General features: G+C 42.8%; 1 protein-coding gene across 1 annotated transcript; it reads left to right on the top strand.

Annotated features, from left to right (window-relative positions):
* Positions 1-215: 215 nt before the first annotated feature.
* Positions 216-21,538, top strand: DNA2 (DNA replication helicase/nuclease 2). The gene is made up of 23 exons (XM_063164276.1): positions 216-339; positions 423-601; positions 703-832; positions 1,443-1,635; positions 2,013-2,196; positions 3,495-3,640; positions 5,056-5,181; positions 6,003-6,222; positions 7,298-7,415; positions 7,745-7,910; positions 9,086-9,280; positions 9,463-9,693; positions 10,680-10,796; positions 10,902-11,011; positions 12,041-12,150; positions 13,535-13,759; positions 14,848-15,041; positions 15,145-15,234; positions 15,327-15,519; positions 18,044-18,133; positions 18,700-18,882; positions 19,643-19,789; positions 20,389-21,538. Exons 1-23 carry the CDS (start codon positions 216-218, stop codon positions 20,443-20,445), a joined length of 3,528 nt encoding a protein of 1,175 aa, XP_063020346.1. The 3' UTR covers positions 20,446-21,538.
* Positions 21,539-22,517: the final 979 nt, after the last annotated feature.

The following is a 22,517-nucleotide window of genomic DNA, read 5'->3' as shown; positions in this document are numbered from 1 at the left end:
AGAATAATGTTGCAATGGGAAGCAGCATTAATGTAGTTTATTGCATATATTTCAGGACTATCCCAAATAAAACTGTAAAGGCCTAACTTAAGCATGTTCTCACCTTTTAAAATTCATCAGTGTGAACTCGATCCTTCTGTTGGGATGTCTGACCATGGGCCAAAGCTGTCCTTTCTGCAGCAGAGTGAGATCTGTGTATCTGAAACTGCAGCACCATGTCAGAACGCCAGCGGCCACACATCTTTCTGAGGGGAAGGGTTGGACTCTCGGGCTCAGAGCGGCCCATAAGCGAACTGGGAGCGGAAGGCACGTCTAATATTACCCCGTATCACCGCACCGGTAACAGAGGTGGGGCCGGGGGCGGGACAGCCCCTGACAAAGTGGGAATTACCGGCGGGCACGGCTGCGCCCCCGGCCCTCAGCGGCGCCGGCCCTCAGCGCCCCTCGCGCCCCCTCACGGCGCGGGCCCCGCCCCTCCCGGGGCCGCGGCGCGAGGAGCCGCGCGCCGGTTCGCGCCTTCAGCCCGCGCGCGGGGACCGCCCCCTCCGCCGCCTCCCATTGGCTGCGCTGGGCGCCCTGGGCGGGGCTGGCGGAGCGCGCGGCAACGCTGCCGGGGCGCGGGGCTTAGGGAGCCGAGCCGGGCCGGGCCGAGCCGAGCCGAACTGAGCTGAGCTCCGCACGGGAGCTGCCCATGGCCGAGAGGTAGCGGCCGAGCGCGGGGAGCCGCAGCTGGGCGGAGACGGCCGGGAGCGCGGGGGGTTTGAACTTGAGAACCGCTCCCGGCTCTGGGCGCGGGGAGGCGAGGGCCAGCGAGATGGAGTTCCTGAGGGCTGTGAGGGCCGGCGGGACGGGGCTGTGAGGGCCGGCGGGACGGGGCTGTGAGGGCCGGCGGGACGGGGCTGTGAGGGCCGGCGGGATGGGGCTGTGAGGACCGGCGGGACGGGGCTGTGAGGACCGGCGGGACGGGGCTGTGAGGGCCGGCGGGACGGGGCTGTGAGGGCCCGCGGGACGGGGCTGTGAGGGCCCGCGGGATGGGCTGTGAGGGCCGGCGGGACGGGGCTGTGAGGGCCGGCGGGATGTGCTGTGAGGGCGGGCGGGATGGGGCTGTGAGGGCCGGCGGGACGGGGCTGTGAGACACAAACTTTCTCCCAAGCACAGGGTTTGCAGTACAGTTATAATTAGTTTACTGGTGCTTATGGATATGTGGACACAAAAATGAAGCGCTAACTGTAACAAATAGCAAGTTGCTTATATTTATAGAGATTTCCCACGCTCTACCCGTACAGAACTAAAAAAAAAAAAAAAAAAAAAAAAAAACAACAAAAAAGCAAAAAAAGAAACCAAACAAAATACTTATAAAAATTGAAGGGGAGTAAAATTTGGTTTATATTTGAAGCTTTCCCTCTTTTTGCATGTAGGTTGGCTGTTTTCTTTGTAATTAGTTTGTAATTTCAGTTTTCAGATGAAAGTGGCTGACGCGCCTGATGCGATCCTGAGGAATGGGCTGAACAACAGATACCGTGTGCTGGAGGTCAGCGTGATCCAGAGGAATGGAAGTGACCCTGAGAAGCACCTGACAATTACAGCCTCCCCCTCACTGGAAAGTACAGAGCTGTGCATCCTTAGGAATGGCTGGTAATCCACACAGATGTTTGAAAAGAGAATGAAATACTGGATTTTGTTTGTGTTGTCTGTGAGTTGAATTTTACGGCCTTAAAAGAGATAGGGGATCCTGAAGGAATCTTTGTTTAATGTAATATTATCAGTGTGCTAGCATAATGGGTATAATCTTGAGGGACCTGATCTCAGGTAATGTGTGCTGAGTGAGCACTGCTACCTTGCAGTTTTGTCATTGTAAAAATGCCTTTTTTCACTCTCAGGACTTCTTTAGGTCAACTCCTGAAAAGAATCCAGCCCAGAAAGAAGGTTGAATCTGCTCTGTGGGTGTGTTATTTCTGCTACATTGTGTCTGTCATTCGCAAGCACTGACTGTGGGGTGTGTTCCCTTGCAGGGAGTCTGTCCCCGTGGTTCCAGGGGACATTGTTCACTTGGAAGGGGAGTGCAGCTGTGGCACGTGGGTGGTCGGTGCCCAGAGTGGGTACCTGGTGCTGTACCCAGACCTGCTGCTCTCGGGCACCGCCATCTCCAGCAGCATCCGCTGCATGAGGAGGGCAGTGCTGAGCGAACGCTTCAGGGTGAGTGCTCCTTCCACCCTGCCTGCCAGCTCCTGCTCCCCTGGCCCTGCTGCCTCAGCTCAGTGACACACCTGCCTCTTGGAAATGGCATTATTAGCAATTCATGATGTTTACAACACAGAATCGTTTGGGGTGGAAACTGCCTCTGGTTGAGCTTCTCTTGTCTTTTTGAGAATTGCACCTGAAATAATGCGATACTCTTTAATGCAGCTACTGGGCTAAATAAATGGTCTTTCCACTTGTAATTCTGATAGTTTTTTTGATAATCTCTTGCCGCATTTTTTGTGGATATGAATCCTTTGTGAGGGATATGCCTCCTGCCATCAATGTGAAAATATAACCACACTTGTCCAAGTTAATAGCTTGTGAAAAATGTGGCTAATTCAGTGAATGATTGGTGTGGGCTAACTCTGGAGTCTGAATCCAGCTGCTGGATCTTGGAAAGAGGAGAAGTGGTATTATCCTTGCTGATATATGAGAGATATTTGTGGTAGTGTCCTTGCTGATAAACAGAGCAGCAACAGCTGCCAGTCTGAGCTGATGAAAACTTCCAGACATGATAGGAATACGAATCCAAATTAATAAGGGGATTTTAATGGAGTGGTAAACAGCCTGGCTGGGAACCTGTGACTGGAACAAGAAAATGAAGTACAGGAAATTAAGACCATGAAATGGTTTTCAACCCTTTATTAGAGGAGTAAGGGGGATAAAATAATTGCTGGGACAATGCACAGTGTCCTGACTGGGATAGCACCATCCCCCTGTTGTGAGAGAAATCTGTGAGAGATCCATAATACCACAGTGTTTGGTAGTGACTCCTGTCAAGGTTGTTCACTACCACTTTCAGTTCTTGTGAGTCTCCAGAGCCCAGCCCTGCTAGTGGCTTCTGAGCCATCCTGGTGACACGTGGGATATTTTCTGTGAGCTGGTAGCAGGCAGGAAACTGCTTCATGCCAGAAATCTGTGTAAGATTGCAAAGGAATGTATTTGCACTGGGAAACGCGTGCAGGCAGAACTTTCTGACAGTTTTATTTGAATCTGTGCTTTTGTTTCTTGCCTGCCGGTCACAAAGGATTGTATCCTGACACTGTCAGGGTTGGGATAGGGCAATAGGTGAGACCCCTTCAGTTCAGGCTGGTTGGGCCAGATAATCACTAGTGAGGTAAGAGCTGTCGTGATCTTGTAGCTAAATAAGTGCAGGCTGTGATGTGCAGCAAAGCAAATGCAGGAATTTGCCAGAGGAGTTGGCATGAAATGGGCACAGACCTTCAGCCACGGTGCCATCCCTTCTGTTGCAGGGCTCTGAACCAGGCTCGCCCCAAATGCTCGTTGGGACAATTCTTCATGACATCTTCCAGCAGTCAGTCACCAATGACCTGGCACCAGAAAAGGTGCAAGAGCTAGCAAATAAAATTGTGTATGGACAGAAGTACCTCAAGGAAATGTAAGTAGCATTGCAGCTGCCTTTTATGTGTGGAAGACAGGGCAGGAACACTTTGAAGTAGCAATTTCAGTTGTACTTTAAAAAGTGTAGCACTGGTATCAGGAGAGTGTTCTGCCAAATGACTTTGCTTAATGGAAATTAGGGATCTTTTAGTAAGATAATTCCCCATTTGATAGCTTAATTTTATTTGCCTTCCCTGCTGAGCTACTTCTGTATATCTGAACTACTCTTTTGGAGTAACTGTATGTGGCAGGGGTCTTTTTTACTTTTAGTCCAAGCAGGTTGCAGTGTCTGTGTCTGTAACATTTTAGATTTCCAGGCACCTCCCAAAGCTGTTTTGAGTGGGACAAATAGTTAATTATGATCCTCAGCAATGAACCTGGAACCTTGTGACTGACCAAAATTGAATTTCTGTTAATTTTATATCCTTATCAGGTTAGTTAAAGTCTCAGTTGTTAGAAGACCTTTAACTTGTTTTCTCAGCAGAGCTAATAGAAATGCTAGGCAATGCTTAATATTTCCCTCAGAAAGTGCAAGATGAATGGCTGTTAGTTTTAACATTTTACTGCAGGCTGGATTAAAACGCAATTCTACTCATGTAAATTAAAAATCATTATATATAGACTTTTAAATTGTATGTTGGGCAATATCACTATCTGTTGAGTCACAAGTTAAAGTTGTAGTGGCAAGATTTATAACTCTTAGTTCTGTTATGAAGACAATATTCTGAATTGTGGCTGCTGAAATGCCTTCATGTCCCTCTGGGCCTCCATGAAACTTTATTTGCAATTCCTTTTTGCATATGTAGGCTACTGTCTATTGGGACTGAAAAATAAATTGCATAAGGCTGCTGCCTGTGGTCATTTGCACTCCTATGAACCTTTTTGTGCAAAATCCACTCTGTTGCTGTAGAATAATGACATTATTTCCAGTGGTTGCCAGCACTGAATTGTCTAATGCCACACAATTACATTCTGTGTCATGTTCTGCCAAAATGCATGTAAGGAGCAGATGAGGATTTCCAGACTAAAAGCAAATGGTCTTTTAATTTTTTATTCAACCTTGCATGAATTGTAGGAATAGCCATATTTCAATGCATGAGTCTGGTACTCCTTTCCTGCAGTCAGACTGCTAATTCTGTTTCATCGCATCTGCCACACTGATGCTCTCACTGTGCTGTACCTGTTGTTTCAAAGGTTTCACCAGAAATGGATGTTCTGGTGTAGACGTTCAGTTCATAGTTTCATGAATTGAGTTGAACCTCTATGTAACTGTTGTCATCTACAGTTTATGGATATTTATAAGAACTTGACAGTTACTTCCAATGATCTTGTTGCTACTCCAGGCAAATCTCTTTAGACCACAGCAGATTTAATACTTTGTTTCCTTCATGTGCATGTCTTTTTTGTTTTTAGGTATCTCTTAAATGTGAAACAAGCACAAATAATGCAAGAAATAGAAGAATATTTGCCATCGTTTTTTAAGTGGGCAGAAGACTTCATGCACAATCCAGCAAACCAAAACAAAATGCAACTAAAACTGTAAGAAGCCAGAATTAAATTTTAAACCCTTCTATGTTGTATATCTTGTTTAGTTCACTTGAAATTTTTGGAACTCCTTATGCACATCTGTTGGGTGATTTGGAGCTAATTCATGGCCCCACTGGTTTTAGAGCTGCCCTTGTGCTGCTTGTTCAGCTGCCTTTGTGAGTACTGGGCAGGACATGAAGCCTGAGGGGGAACTGACTTCAAAATCTTTAAATCCTTGTGAGCAGCATGGTACAAACCAGAGCTTTTAGTGAGCAGAGGAGCAAGGATATTTGAGCTGCTGAGCAAAGTAGGAGTTACTGTAGGTATGAGCAAGACTGCAAATCAGAATGTGAAACTATTAATGAAATGGAGTTCTTGACTAATAAAAGATTTCTTTGGTGAAATGGTGACTTTACTCAAATGCTGCTGAGCTCTTCTTGTCCGTGGCTTCTTGCTGTCAATTTTAACTATAGAGTGTTAAAGTTTCAGTGAAATGGCAGGTCTGAGCAAAACCTGTGTGCTACTGTCAAGTGTATGACAGAATGTGGTTATTGAGAAAAGACCAAAAACTTATTAAAAACAGTTTAAAGTCTCATTTTAACTTTAAAATTTAGGTGAATAGCAAAACAACTGAAGTTAGTTTCTGATATGTTGCTTCCTCTATTAATGGGAAGATTACTTTGAGTGAGACTTGATGCATTTTATTTCTCAAGTTAGTGCCTAAAGGGCATTTGTAATGCAGAAATATTATGTATTTAGTTGCTACACATTTTAATGTCTAAATATTAATAATTAAGGGAAATTGTTAACTTCTGGCCTTATTTTCTTCCTAGGTCAAATGGTGGGAAAACAGAAGATGTATCTTCTAAGATAGAGGTTGTAGATATCCTGGACATTGAAGAGAACATCTGGTCTCCCAGGTTTGGGCTGAAGGGCAAGATTGATGTTACAGCCAGGGTGAAAATCCACTGCCAGGCTGGAGTGCAGTCTCGGGTAATGCCTTTGGAGCTCAAGTCTGGCAAGGAATCCAACTCCATCGAGCACAGGAGTCAGGTACAGGCACCACGTGGCCCATTTCACTGTCAGGGCTCTGTGTGCTTTTTTGTTAGGTGACCTGTTTTCTCTTATGAGTATGAAACACTTTGTATGTGTTACAATCTAAATTCATGGATGGCTCACCCTGGCGTGCCCAAAGCTGCTGGTATAAAATTCAAGTGAACTTAGTAGTAGGAAGTGTATACATTTACCACCTGCAAGCACACTTATGGGTTTTTTATCCTGAAATGTCTGTTCTCCATTCTCTTCTTACTACATTCAAATATGAGGTTGAAGCAAACTGTTTCAGGAACTAGTTATACATATTTCTATATAGCTGGCCTGATTTAGAGAGGTGGTAGCCTTGATATAAGGTTTTAAAGATGCCTTTTAATTTAAATCCTTGGTGAAGTTCTTACTACTTTCAGCTTCTGGAAGACTTGTAATAATAATGGCTGTTTAGCCATATAAATTGTGGAAGAACTAAATACAGTTTAGAAAGTGTTTTGGTTTTAATGCTGTGCTGGTTTTGACCGGGTTAGCAATGGTTTTGCTCACAGGAGATAAGTGTGGGCTGTGTTTTGGGTTTGTGCTGAGCACAGTTTGATAGCACTGGGATGTTGCTGCTGGGGCTGGGCAGGGCTCACACAGAGCCGAGGCCTTTCCTGGGGGTGATGGAAGTGAGGGGACACAGGCAGGACAGGGGACCCCAGGATCAAAGGGGTGTCCCAGGCCGTGCAGCTGCTCAGCACACTCACTGCCTGGGGTGGGGGAAAGGAGGGGGAAGGGTGGGGACACTGCAGGGTTTGCAGTGATGCAGTTTTGCCTTCCCAAGGCACCATTCCATGTGATGGGCCCTGCTCTCCTGGGGGAAGTTGAGCACCTGCCCTACCACGGGAAGCTGTGAATGAATTCCTTGTTTTGCTTTGCTTGCATGTGTGGCTTTTCTTTTCCTTTGTAAACTGTGTTTATCTGAACCCTCAGCAGAGGTGGGGAGGTGGGTGAGCAGCTGTGTGGTGCTTGGGGGTGAACCACAACAACTCTACTGGAATGATGTGTATTGTAAATATGTATTTATGTGTCATGTTTGCAGGTTATTCTGTACACATTGCTGAGCTTAGAGCGGAGGGCAGATCCTGAAGCTGGATTTCTTCTTTATCTGAAAACTGGAACGATGTATCCTGTGTCTGCAGCTCGCATGGACCGGAGAGGTAAAGCTGCTCCCCTTCTCTGGAGACCCCCATTCTCTTAAATATCACTAAAATCTGTCTTTAGAACTGTAAAGTTTACTCTTATGAAAATAGCTGTACTTGGGGATGCTTCACTTGTTACAACACTTGGAGATACTTCACTCATTACTAAGAGTTTACTTCACTCATTACTAACATTTATGTTAAAAATTCAGTTGTTTTATTAATACAGTGCAAGGACTTTGTGAATAATCAGTTCTTAGTTGACTAAAAAGTTGATAGCTAATTACTTTTGAGGTAGAAATTGTTACAAGCAAAACCATCAGCTAAGTTTATCCTTTTCTTGACAGAATTAATGAAGTTGAGAAATCATGTGGCCTTCTACTTAACACACAGTACCTATAAACCTGATGTGGGAAGGCAGAATTCACAGCTTGCTGCTTTGCCTCCTGTGATTGATGACAGTCAAACATGTAAATACTGTTCACAGATGCACAACTGCTTTCTGTACAGCAGGTAAAAAAAAAAAGTCTGACTAATGTTTTTAAATGAGATTGAATAATTTTATCTTTTGATATTATAATTTCATTTTTGTGGTTGACAGTTTTGTGTATACCGGAGACTTTTCCACCCCAAAAGAATCTTCCACAGATTTCTCTACAACTTTTATGGTTCAGCTCCTGATCTCACAGAGACTTAATATGTTTGCTCAGGTACACTTTTTACAAGACAAAATCTGAGATAAGTCTCAACAAAATACAAAATACCAATACCAGGTCTGTTTAAAAAGCTATATTCTTGCAGCTCCCTGCGAGAGGCCATCTCTGGGCCTGAGTTCTGGCTGGAGAAGCACTTTTTCAGCTTCACTCTGTAGAGGATTGTTTCCCTGTAGGTTATGACACAAGTAATACCTTGATACTACTCTGCTGAAGCGTTATTGCATCTCCTGGTCAACAGAAGTAGTGAGCAAATATTCCATAAAATTTCACACAAACTTACTGAATTGTTTCAATAAGTTACAAGTTTTAGTCTCTATACTGCACAAAGACCAACCAGAATTGTATGTAGAAGAGATCAAATGAGCTTTGTTAGGAAAGGAGAGCCTTGGGGGTGGTCTTGTGGAAATAGAATGCCTGATTGTTTTTAAAATTAGAGGGGTCAAGGTGTGTGTTGAGGGAGCTTTGTGGGTATCCCTGAAATGCTTCTGTGAAATCCTGCTTCTGACACTCAGTTGTTGCAGCAGCAGGATATAGCTGGAGAGCTATTTACTTCTGAAGAAGCTTTTCTCTGGTCGTGTTTTTAATGTATGATTTGGTATTATGTCTATTGATATTTAATTTTGAAACAAGTATTAAATCTCCCTTGCTTAGCTAAATATCAAAATAGTATACAGTAGTTACAATAAAAGGAGTAAAAGGTGAATTCTGTAAACGTATATGTTACTATCTTTGAAATGCCTTTATTTGGTCTTTGATTAACTTACTGCCCTTCAAAATGATAGAGATGATGTGAAGTTACCCATACAAGGTTATGCATCTGAACAAAGGATGCAGGTTCTACTTCATTCAAGTAATGATAAATTGATCTGTCTGGTATGTTGCAGTGGGTATTTGGATTGTTGCTGTGTACAGCTGGGCTTGCAGGTGAGAAAGGATCAGGCTGAGCCTTTATGTGGCTGGTTCTGTCCCCAGGGCCGTGGAGCAGAAGATGCCCAGTGTGGCCTTTCCTGCTGCTTTGGTGCCTGTCATTGACAGAGAGACCCAGCACCTGAAACCCTCCCACCTGGAGTATTTCAGCCTCTGGTATCTGATGTTGACCTTGGAGCTGCAAAGTGGAGAGCATAAAAAGGGATACAAAAATATATGGATGACACCTTCTTTGGAAAGGTAAGGTTTAATTTCCAAACTCATGCCAATGATGCTTCCTTCCTTCTTTTGTTTGTTTTGTATTTTGGTTTTGATGGTTGCTTGTGGGTGGTATGGTTTTTTAATTTGTGGGGTTTTATTCTTAATAGTTCTCTTACAGAGAGGATCTTACTATTAAAATCTTTCTGCTTTAATACCTTCAGAGAGAAGGCTGGAGATTGTGTTGGAAACATGGTCAGAGTTGATGAAGTCCATGAAGTTTCTGAGGGACAGTATCTGCATTTTTTCCAGCGTAGAAACGGTGCCATACCTGGGACAAACCTGTTGGTTGGTGATCGAGTGGTTGTGAGTGGAGAGGAAAAGGGTTTGCTTGGTTTGGCTACTGGCTATGTTAGAGAAGCCAGTGGAACAAAAGTCTCCTGTTTGTTGGGCAGGTAATAGGATAAAAAGAAAAGTCTCTGTTTGCAAACACTCTGGCACTGGCTTGAGGAAGGGTGCTGCTAGGTGTCCAAAAAGCTGTGACATGTCCTGACTCTTCCTGCTGGTGATGCCTCAGGTTTAGCTTTTATATTTTTCACATTCTGTGCTGCTTTAGTGTGTGGGTCTGGGCTTCATATTAGGGGATGATGAGCTCTCTGCACAAAGTAGGCAGACAAAACAATTCTTTCTCTAGCTGGGGACCAAGGACAAATGATCCACATCTCAGCCCAAGAGCACAAACAACTGGACTGAAAAGAGAAAAACAAGCAGGGTGGGACTGCATGGGCTGAAGCTGGAATGGGACAATGAACTGCAATGTGCAAATGGAGCAGAACTGATGAGAGACCCCTTGACCAGGTGTCCATTTTGTGACCATTTTGGTTCATTTTGGGACCATTTTGGTTCACCTTGGGTGCAGCCCTGGCTGGGCTCTCGTGCTGCCCAGGGTGGAGCCATTCAGGAGATCCTTTTAATAAATCCCTGCTTTATTCTTTAGCTCCATCTAGTCTCTGTTTCAGGCCAGCCTTCACAAGGCACCAGTGGCTTTGCAGTATTACCCTTCAGAAATTCTCTTGTCTTGATTGAAACTGTCAGTACCTGCTGTGTATGCCTGTCTGTCTATTTAACCAGGTTGTTTGAATAAAAGCACATTATAACTCCATTTCCTTGCATCTCTAGCAAGAATCTATATGGATACAGTGATTACTGTGTTAATAGTAACTTTCATTGTTCAGTCTATATTGTCTTTAAATTGGGCTTATGTTTTATAATCCATCACTGGGATCATGCTTTCTTTAGATCAGTTAATAGTGTATTTCAATCAGCTGTTGCTTCATTCTGGGATCTCTGGAAGATATCATTTAACATGTAGCAATAAGTCTTTAATCTGCATACAGCTGGTAAACAAAATTATTTCATCCATGTTCTTGTCATCCTTCAGGAATTTGTCCAACCTCCCCAAGAACACTGTATTCAGGTTGGATCATGATGAAGGAGATGTTGGTACAGGAGTCCCTTTTAAAAATCTTTCTAAATTGATGAAAGATTGCCCAGTCAGGTACGAAAAATCAACTTAATTTCACTCTTTCAATATTTTCAGATGAAGTTTCTCAACTGGTAACTCTTATTTGAGCTCAGTTTTGGCTTTTTTTTTAATCCACAGTGAAAGGCTCCGCAACCTGATCATTGATTTCCAGAAACCATGTTTTATTCAGCACTTGAGCTCTGTCCTTCCTCCTGAAGCAAAGGAAACTGTTGCAAATATTTTAAAAGGTACAAAATTACTTTCCCCAAAATGCTCTGCTTAGTAGCGTGTTTCTACAGCCAAAGTGTTTATCATGCTATAAATGTAAGGAGTTTTCCCTACTTTCGGGTCCTGTGATAGTTCTCAGCTTAAAAATTAAAACCAAGTTCTTACCTTGCGTGTCTTCCAACTAGCTGAAGACTCATTTAATCACAGGGAGACCTGATCAGATCCTTGTTCACAACTTTATTTTACTGTTGCTAGAGGCTGCAGTGTGCAGTTGCAGACAGAGGGCCCTGTGATTCCCTCTGTAACCTTTGCAGGAGGAGGGGACAGAGACAGCTCTTGGGATGGAGGGAGAGGAAGGAGATGGGCTTTGGGAAATATTTACTTGTGTAATCAATCACTCTTCCTAAGCTGTTGACAAGTGTCAACACAGTGTCATGCTTTGGGGCATTGATTTAAAAACAAAACTTGTTTAGGTATGAGGCAGCATCTTGTATTTGGTGGAAATATTTCCTTGTGCTCTGACAGATCTGCCTGTGAAAACCTAAATTTAACTGAATTGTCTTAGAGTAAACCGAATTTTTTATAAAAACTCAGTTTGAAGTCTTACTTTGCCTGAGCTTTGCTTAGTCCAGGTAGCTGAAATTGTTTGCATCAGGCTGGGGCAAACCAGCTCTGCTGTGATGTTTATTCCAAACAACATTCTGCTGCATGTGCAGCTCATCAGCCCTTGCTGTGAGCTGTGTGCTTGGTGTGAAAGTGGTATGATCAAACACAAGTGCCCAGACACAATATGTGGAGGTGGTCAATTAAGATATTAGAAAAAAAAGCCACAAAAGGTCTAAAAATAAAAATGTCTCCAGTGACTTATTTCTAGGACCTTTTACTACTTATCTTGTGTATTATGTTTAATGTCATGCCTTCACTTTGCTCAGTTCTTGCCTCTATTAAGGGCTTTAGTGAAGGAGGAAATTACAATTTTGCTGTGACTTTAGTTATGATTACAATTATGATGAAGTGGAGTAATTTAATTTTGCTTTTTCTTCTGAAAGGTCTAAATAAGCCTCAGAAACAGGCAATGAAGCAAGTGCTGCTTTCAAAGGACTACACACTTATTGTGGGCATGCCTGGAACAGGAAAAACAACTACAATATGTGCTCTAGTAAGATCATGTACCTTGGAGTTTTAATTTTTTTGTGAGATTTAGAGGGTAGAATTAAACCAGCTGTGTAGTGTCATGAATTAATCTGACTGTATATGTATAATTTCAAGGAAGAAAACACACTTCTTTTTGCTTAACCTATATTTGGTAGAACTAAAATTGGACTTTGTGGAGTAGGATGGTCAATTGCTTGTGTAGGAATGTACGTGGGAGGGAGGAGAGTGAAGTGTGATGTTTAATCATTTCTGTGATGCTTTAGTGTTAAAATTCTTTGGCTCCAGATATCAGCAAGTGTTCAAATCCTGAGTTATAGCTCAAAAGAGGAAGTAGCCAGTAGTACTGGCTTGAGCAGCCTCTGTGGATTGTGTGAAGCTGTGGGGCTGCATCCATGTGCACTCTGCCACCATCTCCTCTAGCTGCTGCTGCTCTTCTCCCCAGAGAGAGCTCTGGGAGCAGGCTGCACTCAGGCTGAGGGAGGTTTTCATGGAAGAGCAGTGATTCTCTGCTTCCATTTGCCATCAGCTCGTGGAAGGAGGAGGCTGGAGAGCTGCTGCTGTCTTCAGATCAGCCCATTGCCCTCCAGTGGCTGCATTGCCATGGGAGCAGTGCTGTGGGAACAGGCTGGAACAGGCTGCATGGCTGCTGCTGTCTCCAGATCAGCCCACTGCCCTCCAGTGGCTGCATTGCCATGGAGAGCAGCACTGTAGGAACATGCTGGAACAGGCTGCATGGCTGCTGCTGTCTCCAGATCAGCCCACTGCCTGAGCCTCCAGTGGCTGCATTGCCATGGGAGCAGTGCTGTGGGAACAGGCTGGAACAGGCTGCATGGCTGCTGCTGTCTCCAGCTCACTGCCCTCCAGTGGCTGCATTGCCATGGGAGCAGTGCTGTGGGAACAGGCTGGAACAGGCTGCATGGCTGCTGCTGTCTCCAGCTCACTGCCCTCCAGTGGCTGCATTGCCATGGGAGCAGCACTGTGGGAACAGGCTGGAACAGGCTGCATGGCTGCTGCTGTCTCCAGATCACTGCCCTCCAGTGGCTGCATTGCCATGGGAGCAGTGCTGTGGGAACAGGCTGCTTGGCTGCTGCTTACCCTGGGGATCTTAGAGTGCAGTTCCTTGGGAGTGCACATCCAGGTTGGGCTCTGTGTGAGCAGCCCTGTGAGGCTGCTGGCCATGGGAGCCCTCAGGACTGCTGCCCACAATGTCAGCTGGCACATCTGGCCAGGGAGACTGGTACAGACCAGGTCCTGTTTATTATTGCCTCCCTCCAAAACCCCTTGTGTTTTCCACCTTAGCAAACCTGGGATTGTTGATTCTTGCAGATGAATCCTTTTCTGCTTCTCCTTAACAGCTTCTCCTTTTCTTTCCCTTTGCTGCTCAATAGGTGAGAATTCTTTCTGCTTGTGGCTTTAGTGTCCTCCTGACCAGTTTTACACACACAGCTGTGGACAATGTCCTGCTGAAGTTGGCCAAATTCAAAGTTGGTTTCTTGCGCTTGGGCCGAGCTCAGAAGGTTCACCCAGACATTCAGAAATATACAGAAGAAGAAATCTGCAGGTCCAGATCAATTAAGTCTGTAACAGATTTGGAAGAGGTCTATAATAGTCAGGTGAGAAAAATTTTTTTTTGCTAGCCCTTCAAATTATTAAAGATACTTACATTAGTATTTTGTTTGGATGCTCCAGAGAAGGACCCCATCCCAAATGTGTGTACTGCTGTAAGAAATCTGAGCTGAAAGAGATACTCAACCTCTGCATTGTTTCAATTTCTTTATAGCCACTAATGACCTACATTAAGTCTGCAAGTTGAGAAGCTTTGTTTATGTCCACACAAAGTAACTCAGCATTGTAAGTAATAAGGCCCAAAGACTCCAGTGCTTCTATCTGAGGTTTTGTGAATGGGCTGCTGCAGCCTCCTTTAGCATTCTTTACATTCTTTACATTGTGCCTCCTCGCTCCCACTGGTGCTCCTTGTGCCCTCAGTACAATCAGCAGATGGGGAGAGGAAGAGGAATGCTGTGGAGCTCACCTGGCCAAAGCCTTATTTCTGATTGAAATACGAGTGCTGTCTGTGTGAATGTCAATGCTAACCATAATGGCGGCTGGGTCACACGAGTCAGTGGCAGCTTTAAATTAAATTCACTGAAAGAATAAAGTTTGATGGGAGTTGCAGTAAATGCCAACTTCACAAAAGCTGCCATTTGCTTTTTATTGATAAGTATTGCTGGGGAATGACTGAAGTCAAAAGGGGAATGACTCGGCATTTCTTATTTTGGTCATTTTGGGTTGCAGTGGAAACACAGCACAGAAGAACTGTGCTGCTGTTGTTGTTTTATCTTTTCCTCAGTATTGAAGAAAAACCCAAACCACCTGATTTTTCACTGTAGTCATTTCAGCACCCTCCATGAATTGCCCATGAATAGAACCTGGCATCACTCTGAACACATGATAGGAACAAGTTGTAGGTTACAGTCTGCTCCAAAGCTGGTTTTGTTTGTCATTTGCAATTGATACAAGAACATATCAGGCCAGCATATATCTAAGTGATGCTGATCTGATTTCAAGGCTAAATACTTTGATTTCTGTGATTTTACAGTTTAGTTCAGTTTAATGAGAATTAGTTTTTCTTTTGATATGGAGAATACAGTGCTAAAGGATATAAAATGTACCTTATCCTTGAATGTGTCTCCATTTTCAGCCAGTGGTAGCAACCTCTTGCATGGGAGTGAATCACCCCATCTTTGCTCAGAAGCAATTTGACTTCTGCATTGTTGATGAAGCTTCCCAAATCAGCCAGCTCATCTGCCTGGGCCCACTGTTCTGCTCCAAAAGGTTTGTGCTGGTGGGGGATCATCAGCAGCTGCCTCCTCTTGTGCTGAATGCAGAAGCAAGGTAAGAGAGAATGCTGCTGGACAGTTCCTAGTCACAGTTTCAGGGAAGGCTCTTGCAGTGTTCTGATTGACACATTTTGATTTTTGTCTTTGTGTTATAACAGAGATCTTGGCATGAGTGAAAGCCTATTTAAAAGGCTGGAACAAAACCAAAATGCTGTTGTCCAATTAACTGTGCAATACAGGATGAATAGGTACTTTCAACATTTACTTTTTGAAATGTGTTGTTGATGTGGGAGCGAAATGGTGAGATTTTTATGCCTTTTCTTGTTTTTTAAATCTTTAGTAAGATTATGTCATTGAGTAACATGCTGGTCTATGAAGGCAAACTGGAATGTGGCTCAGAGAAGGTGTCAAATGCCACTGTTAACTTGCCCAACCTAAAGAAATTGAAACTGGACCTTGGGGATGCTTCTAAGTCATGGCTGAAAGAAGTCCTTGATCCAGACACAGCTGTGTGTTTTCTGAACACAGAGAAGGTAAAGTTAATTGTGTTCTTTCAGCATGTAAAACTTCATTCAGCTTAGGTGGGGTAAAACAGGGAACTTCAGGAAGTGTTCTTGCAGCATCATGTGAAGTGTGCAGCACACAAAAACATCCTTGGCTTTGCTGGCAGAGCTGGGCAGGGTGGTACAGCTGCTGCTGGAAATGTCACACCTGAGAACAGCTGAAAACTTGAATTTAGATACTATTGCAGAAAATATTAAATGGACTTTGAACTTAGGTCTTCCTATTCAAGGTGTGCAGCCATACCGGGTGTTCTTGTTTCCATTGGCTGAGGGTCAGTGTGGCAAAGCTGTGAGCCAGTGGCAGCAAAAACTGCAATTCTCCATGCTGTAATGCAGACATTCTGTACATTGAAGTGTAAGGGATGGATAAATTGCTTTAGGTCCTTTCATGAAGACCCAGAATTCTGCTGGGAAATAAAATGCTAGTGCAGATAAAAATTCTGCAAAGAAACTGAAATGCAGGAAAAATGAAGAAGAGTTTAAACACGTGGGGAAAAAGATGAATAAATTAGTACCTGTTTGTGGTCTCCAGTACTTGTCACTGTACTTGGTGATTGGATTATGATTTGAGTCTTTCTTCCTCCTTAACAGGTTTTGTGTTGATTCCTATTAATACTGTGTTTTGCCAATAATATAATATAATTTTGATATAATTATCAGCTTTTATGATCTTTTATGCTGACCCTGGTCAGAACTCACCAGTGTTTCTATGCTCTCTGACATTGTACAGGATTCAAGTTTTTTTCCAGCAGTTTGATAGAATCTCTTCAATGACCTAAAAACAAGCAGTGTTTACTTTGATGGCTTACAGAAATTTCTAAAAATGTCTAAACCAAACAGAGACATTTTCCAGGAATGCCTCGACAGCTGCAGTTCCTTTCCCAGCAAGGCAGACAGTTGGTCCCAGGGAAGAGGCCTGTTAATGGGAATCTGGCTGAACCACTGTTCTTCTAGTAATTATAGCAAATTGCTAATGAAAAAGTAGAGCTTCTGGTACATTTTTTTTCCCTAGAAAGCCCATCTCAAGTGTAAGACAGCTGTCCTCTTCATAGAGCCAGGAGGAGAATTTTTATTTCCAAAATATTCTAGATTTGATAAAACACGAGGCTGTAATGCCATTTCTCCCTTTGGACTTCCTGTCAGAACTGCATGTGTTGTGGCAGTCATGGAGGGAGAAATGAAAAACCTCACTGAACATGACAACAAACAGAACCAGCTTTTATTTCCTTTGACTTCATAGTAGGGTTTTCCTCCCTGTATTGTTTATGGTGTAACCAAGAAATGCTTATGAAGTAGACTTGAGAGGGAGGGATACAAACAGAGAGAGAAGGAAGAGGAAAAAACACCATGACACCACCAGGAAGCTTGCATTTATTATGCTGGCTTTTTAAAAAAAAGAAGAAAAAGCCTCTATTGTTTTCTGCTTAACAATGCAACAAGTTTGTGACAGCAGTGGGAAATCTATTTATTTCTATTCTGCCAGCCCCTGTGTCAGTCTGCACTTCTCTGACAGCTTGGTGGTTTGAAAAATGACATCCTTGATTTAGGGCAAATCTCTGAGAATTTCTAGGCCCAAGTTGTTTTTGTTGGTGGTTCTGCTGGTGTCCTATGGGAACAGGAGAAATAGAAATGTAAGCATGTGTTATCAAAAGCATGACACAGCTTTTAGAACTTCTTTCCTGAAATTATTTTTGTGTTGTTTTTAGCTGCACTAATGCAAGTGTGGTCAGAAATTAACTGTGCAGTTAAACAGTGCTCTTCAGGGGGTTTGGAGGCTTCCAAACACACTTTCATTGCTATTGGTGCTACTTCAACTCCAGAGAAGGCAGGAGTCAAGCCAAGAGAAAAAATTACCAAACTGTGACACACAGTGACAGGAGTTTACATCCTGAGCTTGTCGGCCTCATTCATACATGACATAGAAATGGCAGGTAATAGTTAAGAAATTGTAAATTCAGTGAATATTTAAAGGTTGGGAGTTTATACTACAATTTATATTACCATTTTGGATAGTTCTTGCTGTAGGTGTAAATGTTGGCTTTCAAACATGTAAAAAAATTATCCTTTCTGCCATGGAATGAAGAAAATTCACTGTAAATAATGCTGTATGGAGAGTGTTAAAGCAGAAGTCCCATGTAGAATATCATTAGCTCTCTTGCCTTATCAGCAGGAAAATGTCCATTTTTGGGTTTTTTGATTTGTGATGTGTAGTGCTGAACTGTAAAGTCAGAGGATTAAGTCTGGCAATTTCTTAAGGTGACAAGCTAGTGTTAGAAACTTATTTTGGGGATTGTTCCAATTTGTGTTGCAAGTGCAGTATTCTGAAGTTAATTCACAGTGCAGACTCTTCTGTTTAGTAAAATTTAGCATTTAACTTTATTTCTTTATTTCATACCATCAGTATAAATCCACATACGACTCAGTGAGTTAGGGACAGAACACAGTACCCCATTACAGACAGCAAAATCATTGTTTTCTGTTTGTATTTTCAAAGGTCCCAGCACCAGAACATGCAGAAAAAGGTGGCATAAGCAATGTGACAGAAGCTAAAATAGTGCTTTTCCTCACATCCTTATTTATTAAGGTATCTTTTACTTTATTACCTGGTTTGGAGGGAGACTTTAATATTTTTACTTTGCTTTAGTAGTGGTGGCTGTATGTGTTGGGGGATAATCTTCAGGATAAATTGAAGGTTGGTTTCATGTCAGTGTAGTGGGGAGCCTGATGTTTGCATTCCCTTCCCTGTCCTTGCCTGCTTGGATCTGACATGCAAAAAACAAAAGCTGGATGCTAAATTCTTTTAAGAGATGAGGGAGGAGAGAGGATTTGCTTTCGTTCCTTCTTTCATCCAGAAATACAGAGCAGGAGCTCCAAGTGTTCACCTAGCAGTCTAAAGAAGAAAGAAAACATGAGTTACTCCAAGTTCCCAAGCTTTGTCTTAACTTGGCATAAAGACAGATATCCTTGAAATCCTCATTTTTCTATTTCCTTTAGTTAATATTTGTTACACTTAGAGTTCCTTTAATTTTGATACAATACCTTGTGGCACTGCCAATAAAAAAAATTAATTAGAAGAATCTTTCTGACCGTACCGAGTTTCCCAAGCCAACTGCAGTGACAGATTTTTTCTCTGCTTTCTCCTTCATTCAGGCTGGCTGTAAGCCCTCAGACATTGGCATCATCTCACCCTACAGACATCAGTTAAAAACAATCACTGACTTGATGGCAAAATGGAAGGAGAACAGAGTGGAAGTGAACACAGTTGACAAGTACCAAGGAAGAGACAAAAGTATCATAATTGTGTCCTTTGTTAGGAACAGCATTGATGAAAATGTAAGTTGGTCATTTTAACTTTGTTCCTGTTGGGATCTCTGCTGGTCACAGTGACCCCAAGAAAAGTTAGAAAGTCTCTTTTCCCAGCCTGGCACTTGAAGAAGGAGTCAGGGCTCTTCATTTCTTGGTCTCAAGGTTGTTTATTGTTCCTTATCTATAAAATTCTTTCTCCTGTCCTGCTAAGATCTGCTCACCAAGACAGTCCAGGCACTCTGCCTGCCCTGGGGTGGTGTTATGTCTTTATACTAAAAACTACGTGTGCAATGTTTACAATCACTTTCCAATACCTATCACCCATGTTAGTCAGTGAACTTCTACTCTAAACCAATCTAAAAGTGCCAACATCACAGCAGGAGATGGAGACCAAGAAGAAGAAGACTGGACACACCCAAATCCCTCCATCTTGCCTCCTGAACCCCCATTCTAAAAACCCCAAAATCTACTTTTTCACCTTGTGATAAATTCACTGTCATTCTACTTAATTTGTCATGGCCTGCAGATCTTCATCTAAGGTTGGTAATTTGCTCCATGGGTCACAATCAAACCCACAGGGGCATTCTGGACTCTGTGCCAGGGTCTGTGAGCCCCCTGGCAGGGTCTGGGCTGCTCAGCACAGCCAGAGGGATGTCCTGGCTCCTGACATGTTCCAGTCAGTTTCAGTGGTTCAGATGCATTTTGAAGATGAGTGGTTCATGTCCATAAGTTTTTCCTACTTATGGTTTAATAGGGAAGATAAAAGCAAGTGGCGTTTCCTTTGCAGCTGGGCTCCCTGCTGAAGGACTGGCGCCGCCTGAACGTGGCCATCACCAGAGCCAAGCACAAGCTGGTCATGGTGGGCTGTGTTCCCTCCCTGAGCTGCTATCCTCCCCTGGAGAAGCTCCTCTGCCACTTGCAGTCCCAGGCAATGATATCCTTTTGCTCCATGCTGCTTTGGGAAAGGGGAAAGCTGGGATCGACTCGCTGAGGTTTGAGGGGAGAATGGGAAGATCTTTGATTAGTTAGGTTGTACTTTTAACAGGGATTGGCAGCACACAAAATGTGCTGGTTAGATTTGCCAGAAATGCACTTGAGATCAAGCTAGTGGATGGGTTTAGACCTTCTTTGTCTTCAACAGCAGAAAAAGTCAGTGCTGACTTGCAAGTCAACTTGGCCATAATTTTGTGATTTCGAGGCCTGAATTTTTAATTTTTAATGCTTTTGCATTTTTTCCTGTGATCATTTTGAGTTTCTTGGCATCTTAACATCAGTGTGATTGCTTTCTTCCACTCAACACATCTGCTTCATGAATAATCTTGGTGGAAAGGAAAACAGTGTCACTTTCAGATGACTTTGTAATTTTTTCTTTCTCTGTGGCATTGTACTGAATAAGCTTTAGCTATTGCTGTTTCCATCTCCTGTTTAAACAGGAAAGAACCTTGTTAGCTGCTTTCTTTGCAAACACCCATGCATATTCAAACAGGTTTTGTGAAAGCCAAGGGTTGATAAAATGCTTCCTTAACTTGCTACATCTTGAATCTTCCAGTCGGGGCTCACGAAAGTATCCACAAGTGTAACATCTTATGAGTGGGAAGATGGAAAGTTCTGCAGGACTTTGTATCTTCACACTGCAACACTTTTCTGCTGCTGTTTAATGTAAATAGCTGGGAATTGGGGTGTCAGTGCTGATGTGCACTCCTCAGCCTGCAGGCAGCCCAAACAGGAAGCATTCACTCATTTGGAAGTTTCCTTTCAGCAGGGTAACAGACATTTCTTGAAAAAGCTGATGGTTACAGCAGTAAAGCACTCAGCTTACTGGTGACAAACCAGTATATGAAGCACTCTGTTCCTTCCTGCTGGATATTGCTGTGTTCTCTCCCCTTGATGAGCAGTTACCTGCAGAAGGGACTGGGGAAGCACTTGAAGAGGAAGGGAGTGTAAACCAGTGTTGTACTGAGTCAGTATTCTGGGCTCAATTTGGTTTTAAAAACTTGAAGATGTCGTTTACGTACAATAATTCCATTTGCCAGAATTCCTAATTAAGGTGCTGTGTTGTGCTGTTTGGAAAAAAAAACCAACAAAAAAACTTCTTCCTCTTCTTCAAAACCTCACATTGTCCTTTGAAGTCTACTCCTGCTTTTAAAAATGCTGAAGTCTTTTATATTTATATACATAATGTAATTAATCTCCCATGTGAAGATCCCTTGATGACATTTCTAATCTCTTGATTTTGCACACCTCAGGGAGAAATGTGGTGCTGATTCATTTCATCCCCTGTATGTGCTCAGCAGATCAATCTGAAGTGAAATGCTTCATGATAGAACTCTTGTTTTCAGTTCATCTGATCTGTAGCCTTCAAAACAAAAAGGAAACAAAGCTAGACTTGCAGCTCACTGAGTAAGAAGCTTACATGCTCAGGTTGTAGTTTTTAAAGATGATGGCATATAAACAACAGAAAACACCTTTTACTTGAGACATCTCTGTTAGTTTCTTTATGCTACCTCATATTCTGCACCAAAGAGGCTGAGAAGTTTCTTTGCAAGGCTGCTGGTAGAAGCATCAATTTTTTTGGTTCTTCAGAATCATTAGCATTTGTTTTCTCTTGGTTCAATGTCAAGTAGCTGTGTGCATACAGTTGCAGACAAACTTGTTAAATGTGGGCATTTTCACTCTTTTAAACTGCTCCCTAACTTTTTGTAATGTTTGAACTAATAAAAGTTTGCTGTTGGTTTCATTAAAGTTGTTTATACTTCGTTGACATTTCATTTTATACAAAGCAAATATTTAGAATGATGCAACAATAATTTGAAAAGTTGACAGGATATTCTCCTTTTTCAGGTGAAAATACATGCTTCATCAACTGTGCCTGTGCTCTGGGTCTTTTAAAAGATGAAAAAATAGGGTAAAATATGCTCTTTATTATAGTAGTGACATTAGAGTGCTTTTTTAGAAAAGATTTTCTTTCTGTGTTTAGGATCTGTGTGTAAAAAGCTCTTAAGATTTCATTAATCTGTTTTCTTACACCAAGCAATGCTTATCCAGGATTGCTTGGTGTAAGAAACCATCCAGAAAATGGTTTGCATTCTATTAAAAACTTAATAAATAAATTGAGGGTATTGCCATTCCATCATGAAGTTGCATGAGAAACAAACAGAAGAATCCACTTACAAAATGCATCCTTCCCTGTCATGTGGTAAAAATTACACTGAGCAGCAAATCCTGAGCCTACAGATGAAACCATGTTTTGCTCTGCTAGTCTCAAACAAAATTGAGATGTGATTCTCTAAAACACTCTGTGTTTCAATGAATATACAGCAGGTGAGCATCTTCTAGCAGTAAAGGATCACTTTTTCTGGGTGCTGCTGGAAAACATGCAGATGCATGCCTCTGATGGGTTATGTGTTTGCTGGGATTCCCAGAAATGAATAAAAAAGGAACTAAAGGAAGTTGGTTTATGCCAGGCTAGCAAGATCAGAGTGTGACTATTTCGGAATTGTTTAATATTTAAATATATAAGTTCCTTTTTCCATGTAAGAGGTGGGAAGGGTGGCTCTAAGAAGTGTCCCTGTCACCATGGGCTGTGGTCTGTCCCTTGTCCTTAGGTCCTTCGCTGCAGGCCCAGGCAGTGACACCCTCCGTGCTGTTAAGGCAGTCTCTAA

Source organism: Melospiza melodia, chromosome 9 (assembly GCF_035770615.1).
Source record: "Melospiza melodia melodia isolate bMelMel2 chromosome 9, bMelMel2.pri, whole genome shotgun sequence".
NCBI classification, from domain to species: Eukaryota; Metazoa; Chordata; class Aves; order Passeriformes; family Passerellidae; genus Melospiza; species Melospiza melodia.
Note: the sequence above shows the minus strand (reverse complement) of the source record. Positions and strands in the feature narration are given on the sequence as shown.